At 38.2% G+C, this 10138-nt stretch overlaps 1 protein-coding gene across 1 annotated transcript; it reads right to left on the reverse strand.

Moving 5' to 3' along the window:
- Positions 1–276: 276 nt before the first annotated feature.
- Positions 277–546, reverse strand: LOC114618952 (acyl-CoA-binding domain-containing protein 7-like). Its single transcript, XM_028764784.1, has one exon. It carries the CDS (start codon positions 544–546, stop codon positions 277–279), a length of 270 nt encoding a protein of 89 aa, XP_028620617.1.
- Between the last annotated feature and the right edge of the window lie 9592 nt (positions 547–10138).

Raw genomic sequence — 10138 nt, forward strand, 5'->3', positions numbered from 1 at the left:
CCCTCGTGTTAGTTTTGAGGTCGCTCTTTCAGTGGACTCATTTCTGTTTTTTTTTTTTTTTGCAAAAAAGAAATATATTTATTAAAGTTCATATGCATACTACGAAACAATTTTTGAAAAGGAACTTTTAAAAGTCACCCTGCTCAAGCAAGTAAAGTCAGGTAACTATTTTGATATAGTCCTAAGCATTATAATTCATGCTAATAGAAAAAAATAGGATCTTATTTAAAGAGTTACTAATGAAGGCTTCCAAAAGAGATATGTCTCCATCACATTCTAAATTCCATATTTCTCAATCAGCTGTCTCTCTTTAGAAACATAGGCACACATGGTGTCTTCCTTTGATAACCCTTTTTGGAGGTTCCACGCTTCCCGCTTGGCCTTCCCCTTTAGATCTAGCATTGGAGGACATGCACCAATGTTGATGTCTCCAATGATGGACTGTTTGTAGAGCCCATAGAGTTCTTTGAGTTCTTCATCTTCTGGTCTGCTTTTCAGCTTCCTCATGTCTTGTGCGGCCTGGTCAAAATCAGCCTGCAAAGACATAATGATGAGACACGGAATGCTGTGGCTCTCCCAGCTCAGAGTGACAGTCTCCCGGGCTTGGCCACTTGAAGAGCAGTGCTCCTCCTCATTTCTGACTCTTGATCCATACTAGTCACATTTTTTTTTTTTTTGTCTTTTTCCAGTGTGGTTGCTAATTAAAGGGCACATGTTCCAGGTCTGTGTTCATTCTGTGTGTGTCATCACATTCTGTCTCATGTGACCTTCTCATGTCCCTGTCCATAGCTGGCTAGGTCAAGGTGATCCAGGAGGTTTGCCAAAGAGTCTTGTCCATCATGGATAAGAGTGGCAATTTGCTTAGGTATCCCAAATGTGTCAAAGTTTAAATAGAGAAGGTTGTCATCTGGTTGTACTGTTGAAAACTGTTAAGAATTTAACTTTATTAGTAGGTGTAGGCTAAGATTTGGGGATGTTTGAGAATACCATTTTCTTTCTTTCTTTCTTTCTTTCTTTCTTTCTTCCTTTCTTTCTTTCTTTCTTTCTTTCTTTGTTCTGTCCTTTTATTTCTCTTTTTTTATTAATTAGCTGACCTTTATTGATTGTTTTGACCTTTTTGTATGTGTATATGGTGCATTGGATTTATTCCCACCCTCAGCCCTTTTATCTCTCTTTCACTCCAGTCTTCCCCGCCTCCTTCCCTCAGGTCATTTCCCTACAGACATGCCGTTTTGTTTAGTTTTGTGGCCCACTGATTTTAGCTAAGATCATGGCCTTGATTTGATTTTAACCATGATGATGTTCTTTCTGTGTGGTCATAGGTTTGGAACTGTCCTTCAGAAACTGGTAGACTCACCTCTTGGCATACAACTGAACTCAGTGACTTACCCAGAATTCCTCAGTTGCCAGTAGTTCAGCAGGAAAGGATTAGGAACCCCTGAGATCCTCCCCTATCCATAATTGGCTATTGACAGGCACTGTCTTTGTAAGGTCCAGTGCAGGCAGCTGTGACTGCTACAAAATCATGTTTTCAATAGCTGCACCATGTGTTACAGAGCATTTTTCCATATCTCCCTGCTCTTACATTCTTTTCATTCTACCTTCCATAGGATTAAGATGTTCTCTGAAACTTAGATGGGGTTATATAAAGGTCCTGTTTAGGCCTTACCTTTTAAGCATCTTAAGCAGCCATGAGCTTCTTAATTCAGTGCACAGAGAGGCTTCTCTGATTAAAGATTACAGTAGCATTTGCCTATTGGTATGAACAATTTAGACTATAGCTTGGTACCATACGAATTTAGCTAAACAATAGTGGCAAAGTCCCTCTTAGGGTCTATGACTCTACAGCCATGAGATTTTGACTAAGTCCACAGTACTAGGCATGCATTCCCTCCTAATATAAGAGCAAACGTAGTTGGCTACCTCCATGACAGCTGTGCCACTATCATTGATTTCTGAATGTTCGATAAAGTGTGGAATGGTTGGAGTAAGCTACAGGATTGAAGTTGAACTGTTTTCAGACATTCTTTAAGAAATTATTCTTCCATAACTACTCAGTGACAGCTCTTGATTAAAGGGGGAAGTAATAACTATAATTTACTCACTCCACATTTACTTTTTCAGAGTTAAGTGTATCCAAGGCAACTTTCTCTCCAACCTTTCAGGTTGGTAGTAGGAGACTGATACCAGACAACTAACTGGTTATTTCTGTACGTGATGACTTAGAGTTGTAAAGGGTGAGCTGTGGACAGCAGGGAGGGCTTGGGAAACATATCCAAGTAGGGACTGTTTAACCTGAGCTCTGAGAGCTGAGTGAAGAGCTGACAGTTGAAGTCGTTTGCAGCACTGGACACATGGTAAGATCTAATCACTGGTGGGCAGGAGCAGAAGCATACCAGCCTTCTCTCAAATTTTAAATAACCATGGCACGTAGTTTGCTTATTTAATAAAATTAAACCTTCCATGGGAAGATGATGTTGCGTATGAACTTGTATGTTCACACACCCTTTGTCACTCTAATTATGACTTCTATTAATAAAAGACACAGAAAGTTGATGGGTTATATATATTATATAAATGAAGCTTCACAGTAATGACATATCATTTTCTTAGTGTAACTGGTTATTTCATAGGTTTTCTTGTATTTCCATCACCTTTCTGGATTGTTTTGGAAAGTGTGTATTGACTGAATCTGTCTACAATACAGACATGCACTTCTGTCTTGTTTTAGAATTCACAGATTCTGGAACTGTCATTTATATCTAGTGTACAGTATGAGATAGGTATGCCATATTAACTGGGTAATGCGGGGGAAAATTATTCACAGTGCAACAAAGTTGTTGGTATTTATTTAGACTCTCACTTTCTTCTAAGGTAGGTCATAGTCTTTTTAAATTATAGCAAGAATGTTGAATAGACATCCCCTTTAAATTTGTGCTTGCATAGTATAGGTTTTTTATATATAAAATAATTGATTGGCCATATTTGATTCCCTTAATCAATACCTAATGAGAATAACTATTGGTATTTACACACATTTCCTGGTGTGTTCATTTTTCTTTTAGAAAAAAATTTGGCTTTCAAGACTGTGGGACAAAAAGTGATTTATGGGCCCATATACCTCTGGTATTTATGGAAAAGTAGCTCTGATTTTGAAATGTTCCTGTTTGCATTGGAATGTCCAGTTCCATTTAACTTTCACATTTAGCATAGTGGGGATCTCATGGTGTGGAAGTAGGACCCAGTCAAGTATCATGGGCACATAGCCAAAGCCAAACTTGTCAGGAAGAGTCAATATGATTCAGTACTGATGGAGGAAGGGGCCAGGGAGTTCCACCTATTTAAGTTTTAGATGATGTGCACTGAAGTTTCATGAATTTGCATTGGCCATGAGCCTGGAAGATATTTTTTCTTGTGTGCTATTGTTTTTGCCTTAGCTTTGTAAGTCAGTGAGCAGTCAGCTTAGCCTAAGAGTGGCTGAGTAGCCTTAGTGTAGCCTTAGTGGGGGCGACAGAGATACCAAGCCTCTCCATCAATTTTAGTCACCAGCCTGACTTCAGCATGTCCAAATGTAGATTCAGTGGTTTTACTAAAAGAGATCTTCAAGTTTTTGTGAAGCACTCTAGGCAGTTGTTACCATGGCTTACACATGGAGGCTCTTGTCTATTGCAAAGCTAGTGTGAAGCTAACGAGGCATCACCCAGGCCCGTGACCCCAAAATGACTGTTTTTTTAAGTCAAGCCAGAGCAAGAGAGGCTAGGACACTTATTTAGATTTTTCCCTTTTTTGTTGGAGATTGGAGATTATGAAGGGACTGTGATTCTGCCTTGACAGGACTGCCTGCCTGACATTTGAGTTGATTCCAGGGGATTTCATGGAGTGAGGTTTTTTTCCTCTTTTCTGCCTTCTTCTCCCAAGAAGGGTTCAGCAGAGTGGACAAAACTCTCATCCACTAGAAGATCAAAGCTGTGTGTTTTGTGGAGTTAGCCACACAGCAGCTTCATGTCAGCTCGTTGTGATATAATTTCCAGGCACATTTCTTAAACACCTATGTACACCCACTACATAAAGTCAGCAAGGTTCACACCTGAATACATACGGTAGATTTGGAGCCAGTTGCAATCAATCATACCCTTCCCAACTGTTTGTGGTATGATTTCCTTTCTTTTCTCTCCTTCTTAGGTATGTCTTCTGCTTTTTCAGAGAACATTATATTTCTCTACTTATACCCTGATAATATTGTTTACAAGTATCTAATTATGATCATATGCTTCATAACATTAAAAGTAAAATAAAAAAATAATAACAATGAAATGTTCAAGTGAGTATTTTTTTTAATGTTTTCATTATTTGATTAGGCGAAATTCCTTAAATCATTAACAGGCTTTTCAAGGCAGAATGACTCTATAATTCTAAGGCACTTAATAAAACATTGTTCACTTGTCATTTAGCAAGATTTACCAATGTAGAGCAACAGAATCCACCACAGACTGGTTTGCAGTTCATCTTCTGTCCCTGTTACTTCTCAGTGTTGTACTTACTTTGTTGTCTGGGAGAGTCAGCACTTGACCATGAGCTTTTAAAATAATGTTTAAATGTTTTTTTATATGCATGGCTAAATTATCCCCTAGAAAATGTGTGTGTGTGTGTGTGTGTGTGTGTGTGTGTGTGTGTGTGTATTCTTTGCTTGTTTATGTATATAAATGGGTACATGAATGTGTGTATACCTGTGGAGGCCAGAGGTTGACACTGAGTATCACTCTCCGCCTTGTCTTTTGAGGCAGTCTCTTACTGGATCCGGGTAGAACTTATCCATTTTGTAAAACTAACTAACCAACAAGCCCTAGGAATCTCCTGCCTCAGCCTTCCCAGGAATTACATTTGCCTGCTGTCATACCCACCTGGATTTTGGGGTGCATGTTAGAGATCAACTCAGACTCTCATGCTTGTAGTGTAAGTACTTTACTTCACGGAGCACATCTCCAGCTCTCACACAACAAGCCTTTCGTGACACTGAATAGTATTGTTTATTTTGGTTTTCATGAATGTTCCCCTTAATCACAGAAACTCCTTGTGTATTGTGCAAGTTAATATTATTGGTTCTGCATATAAAACAGTTGTCTGTTAAAATCAGGAGTAAACAGATCAGAAGTGTTCTCTTGGGGAGAAGAGGGTGCAGTGAGGATTCGGCTCTCATATGTCTGAGATGGTTAAATGAGTGAACACATCGATAGGAAACTCAATGCGTAAAGAGGACAGAGGGCTAAAGCAAGGTCTCTCCTCCTCCTCCTCCTCCTCCTTCTCCTTCTCCTTCTTGTTATTGTCATATCTCATTATCATAACTCTAGATGCTAAGAGTCTAAGACCCAGCTGGTCCTTTTCCTGGGTATTTGTTTCACTCCTTGCCTTATTGGTGGCCATTCCTTCTCTATGTCCTCATGGTCTTCTCTCTGGGCATATCTGGGTCCTAATATCTTGTTATAAGGACACCAGCTGCATCAATGGCAAATCCGTTCTTGTGACCTGATTTTATCTTAATTATTGTAACTGACCCTGGCAAAAATGAAGATATTCTCGAAAGACACTTATATCTTTTGGTTTGACTCTCAGTCTATTGTAACTACACACCCTAGAGAAATGACAATTTCCTGGTGGGAGAAAGAAAAGGCACCAATTACGGAGGGAATTTGTCTCCCAGAAAGAGATGAACAACTTTTCGGATAACTTTACAGGATGACACTAAGGCCGCCATAATGGTGGGTCAATGGTGTGGGAAACTACCCTTTGATCAGGACTGTTTAGATATTCATATTTCTGTATCTCTAAATTTTAATTACATGTCAGCACCAACGCTCCTGGTTATCTTTCCCTGTATGCACATTTCCTTAGTCATACTGAAGAAACCTCTTTCCTCTGTCTCACTAATGACTTGGCTTTTTTACTTGGCATATTAAGAAGGGGCTAAGTTCAGTAACAATACACATGTACACAGGGTCACATAAATCAAAGAACTAAGATTGGAGATCAGGACATATGACTTCTACTCAGAAGAGCTTCTTTTTGTCTCTCCCTACTCCTTGTTTCACTCTTGTGTCTCTTCTAACGCCAAGCCTTAGCAGGGAAATTGAACTAAATGTTCTCCTATTAGCCACTCTAAATTGCTGCAGCTAAGCTATACTTTACAGAGAATTGGGTTTCCACCCATGCTTACTGTAGACATTGCTATTCTCTATACTGTCTACACAACTCTGTATAAGTTGAATATCCTTTACCAAAATGTATAGACCTCACAGTGTTTCAGAATTTTAAAGATGTTGGAGTATATGCATGTATATAATAAAATATTAGAATTGGATGCAAGTCTAAATACAGTTTTTCACATTTACCTTATACATATAATATGAAATAGCCTAAAATAATGTTTTTAGTAAGCTTGTGTTTTAACTGTGACTTGTCATGATATAAAATACCTGTGACATTGATCTGTGGCATCTTCTTGATATTTAAAACATTTTGAATTTGGGAACATTTTGGCTTAAGGATGCTCAACTTGTGCATGCTACATCAATGCAATAAATAAATAAAACCTTTCTTTGCATCAGTATTGGTGAGAAACTATCCTCGTTGTCTAAGCTTTAATGAGATAGCTTTGATAGGGTATTATATTCCATACTGCTTTACTGTGAATTGATGGATGATTTTTTTTATAGTGGAGGGATGCTGTATCAGTTTGATTCTCATTGCTAAGATAAACACTACTACCAAAAGAATTTAGAGAGAAAAGTGTTCATTTGGCTTTGACTGTCATATTACAGCCCTTCTGTAGAGGACCCCCAAGGCTGGACCTCAGGCAGGAACCCAGAAGCAAGAACTGAAGTAGAGCAGTATTGGACATATGTTCCCAACCCACCATTGCTTACCTATACCTCTGATGGGACAAGCTGCTTTGCCTCAAGTTTTTAGACCTTGTGGAACAGAGAATCAAAAAGAGAAGTTATAATGATTCTTGTATTGTTCTTAAATGTGACCAATTTTCAGACTCCATCATGGACTGGTCTAGAAATCAATCTAATATTGGAAATAGCAGTCTTCATTTGGAAGGCTGGTTCTGGACATTTTCAGAGATATATTTGGAAGTTAGCTGCAGTTTTCTATGATGTTATGTTAGCAAGAAATAAAGTTGGAGCCTGATCTGGATTTCAAACAGGTGCTAGCACATGTGTAAAGGCTCTTTTAATTGTCAAGTTAAAATTACTTTTGTCTCTTCTACAGTGTTTAATGTAAATGCATTGATTGTACACCTTCTAATGTCTGGTATGTCAGTTATGGAGGTCTATCAACCTGCTTTTGTTTTAGTGCCCTGAGTATCACAGAACCTTGGTATTCTAAAAATAGCTTGCAAGTACTGGAAGAAATGAGTCAGGTTTTAAGCAGAAGCAAGAGGGTAGTGGGCTTGATTATTGCTGGTATAACACCTTTAATTATATTAATTGCTAGCACTACTGCTTCTGCAGTTGCTTTGAAACAAGAAGTTAAGACAGCTATTTTTTTTAACCATTTAGCAAAACATGTTACTAATGTGTTGAATATACAAGAGGATTTAGATAGGCATTTGGAAGAATGGATTGATGCTCTTTATCCTATTCAAATTATTGGAAAAAGGTTCAGAATTTAAGGGTAAAGAGCCATCTCAAGTGTCATGTCAAATATCATTGGATTCATGTTAGTTCTAAAATTTACAGTGGTAGTCATTATAACTAGGAAAAAGTTTAAAGACACTTGCAGTGTATTTGGCATAATTCTAATACCTCTCTGGAAGTTTTAACGTTACATTGTGAGCTTATGAATTTAAAGAATGCTGCTCTTGTGAGCATTGATGTGGTAGATAATGCTGATAAAATTACCCATGGCCTGAGGTCAGTATTTCTATTTTGGTCAAGCTTCAAGAATGGCACATATAGCTTGATCATACTAGCCCTTTTTGTCCTGTGAATAATTTTACTCCTTCCCATTGTGTTAAAGTTTGTCTTTAACAACATCAACATGTTGGCAGCCAAAGTACATAGCTTGAATCTGAAAATGGACCCCGAGACAGAGTTATTAACAGGCCGGCAAGCCTTGGACGGGTAATATTTGGCACAGAGCCTTACCAACCTAAAGCAGAAGTGCATTGCTTTTGATAATGCATATTCCATGATGAGTAAGGAAGGCATTCTTGTCAGAATTAACTAAGACAGGCTCAGCCTTGTTAATGAAATTAAAAAGGGGGAGATGTGGAGAGCTTTGGGGGCTGCTTGGCAAGAATCTGACATGGGCCAAGGACAAGGAAATGGGCTGCTTGGCAGGAATATGACATTGGCCAAGGACAAGGAAGTAGGCTTCAGGCAGGAATCTTACATTAGGCTAGTAATTTCTGGTAGGAATCTAAATCTTAGGCTAGAACAAAGAAGTAATCTCAGGCAGGAATCTAAACATTAAGCTAGAACAAAGAAGTAATTTCAGACAGGAATCTAAATTTTAGGCTATAACAAGGAAGTAGGCTTCAGAGATGAAAATGACTTTGGGCTAGGGCAGGGAAGTTGGCTCAGATATTTTGGTCATCCTGATAAGCCCTTAGAAACAGTGATCATGGGAGTGTTCACAGAATTGTGTTTATTGCTTTGTTTTTTTCATTGACAAATTGGGTTTATTGTCTTTCTTGTTCCTTGGCTATTTGCATCTATTGTATTGCTAGACTCTCAACCTAAAACTAACCTTAATACATGCATGTAATTAAAATGGTATAAAAGCAAAAAGGAGGAGGGGGGATGGGATAGGATGTTTCTAGGAGGGGAAATGAGGAAAGGAGATGACATCTGAAATGTAAATAAAATATCCAATGAAAAAATTAAAAAAAACTGACACAGAAAACACAGAGAAACACTGATTACTAGGTTACTGTCCATGGTTTGCTCAATTACTTTTTAAATACAGTCCTAGAGATGGCACCTCCCATTGAGGACAACAAACACTACAATGATTATCTTGATCACAACTTGGCTGAATGGAGAGACATTTAGGAGATTAGTGAAGCGTAATTTTGGGTATGTCTGTGAGGCTCTTTGGAGGATGATTGGGATGTAGAGCAGCAATGATGGAAAAAGGCATGCCCTGAACATGGGCAGCACTGTCCAACTGGTTGAGTTATGGGATAGAACAAAATGGATGATGGAGGAACTTAGCGGGCACAAGCAAGATCCATTTTTTTCATAATCATGTGTGTCTATTGTTGTGGCCTTCATTTGGGGCTGCCAAACTGGAGCTTCTTCAGAATTTCAAAGTGGACACATACTTGCAACTGTTAGGGGTTTCTAGGCATTTAGCCTTGGCCTGGAGTTGCATCTCTTCTCTCTTTTGTTTTGAAGCTTTCCAGTTTGATGGACTAAGCATCTATGGGATTTGCTGGCTCTTCATTATATGGATAGCCATTGTGGGACTATCTAGTCTCCAGCTGTGTATCGAATCTAGTAAATTCATGTTTGTAATTACATGTATCCTATTGGTTCTATTTCAACACTCCAGAATAATATACCACAAATGGTCCTCTGTGAAGGGTACTCATGCTATGAAAGAGAACTTGCTTCCATTTCATCCTTTATGGAATCATTAATTGGCCAGCAGGGAAGGGTTATTAAAGACACACACATTCATTAAGAACAGATTAAATACTAATTTTCAGCTAAGTATAATGAGATAGTACAAAAGCACGTTAAGGGTGCTGAACGTTTGGGTGAGAGGAGGATCTGAACAGAGTAGATTACATCATAGAATGCAATTTATGTTAACATGTTCAGTTTAAACTGATAGGGAGATCTGGTAGATTTTTGTATATTATACTCTGTAAACTACCATTTAGGTACTACTAATTTCAAAAGGGGAAGATTAGTAGTACAGATCGACCTTTAAAAATGCAAAGCTAATAGGATTAGTGATAGTTAAACATGAGTAGATTTAATTATCTGAACACAAGAGGGCAGCTGTGTTCTATTCCTGAGTACTGTTTGATACAGCATATTAGGATCAAATTGAATGTGTGCATAATTAGAATGATAAATTCTGATTACAAAGAAATTTCTTATTATATGGATGTCATGAAATT

Source organism: Grammomys surdaster, unplaced genomic scaffold (assembly GCF_004785775.1).
Source record: "Grammomys surdaster isolate TR1022 unplaced genomic scaffold, NIH_TR_1.0 146, whole genome shotgun sequence".
Taxonomy (NCBI): domain Eukaryota; kingdom Metazoa; phylum Chordata; class Mammalia; order Rodentia; family Muridae; genus Grammomys; species Grammomys surdaster.

Coding starts and splice junctions, on each gene's coding strand:
- LOC114618952 (XM_028764784.1), bottom strand. CDS start 546: ATGTCTTTGCAGGCTGATTTTGACCAGGCCGCACAAGACATGAGGAAG.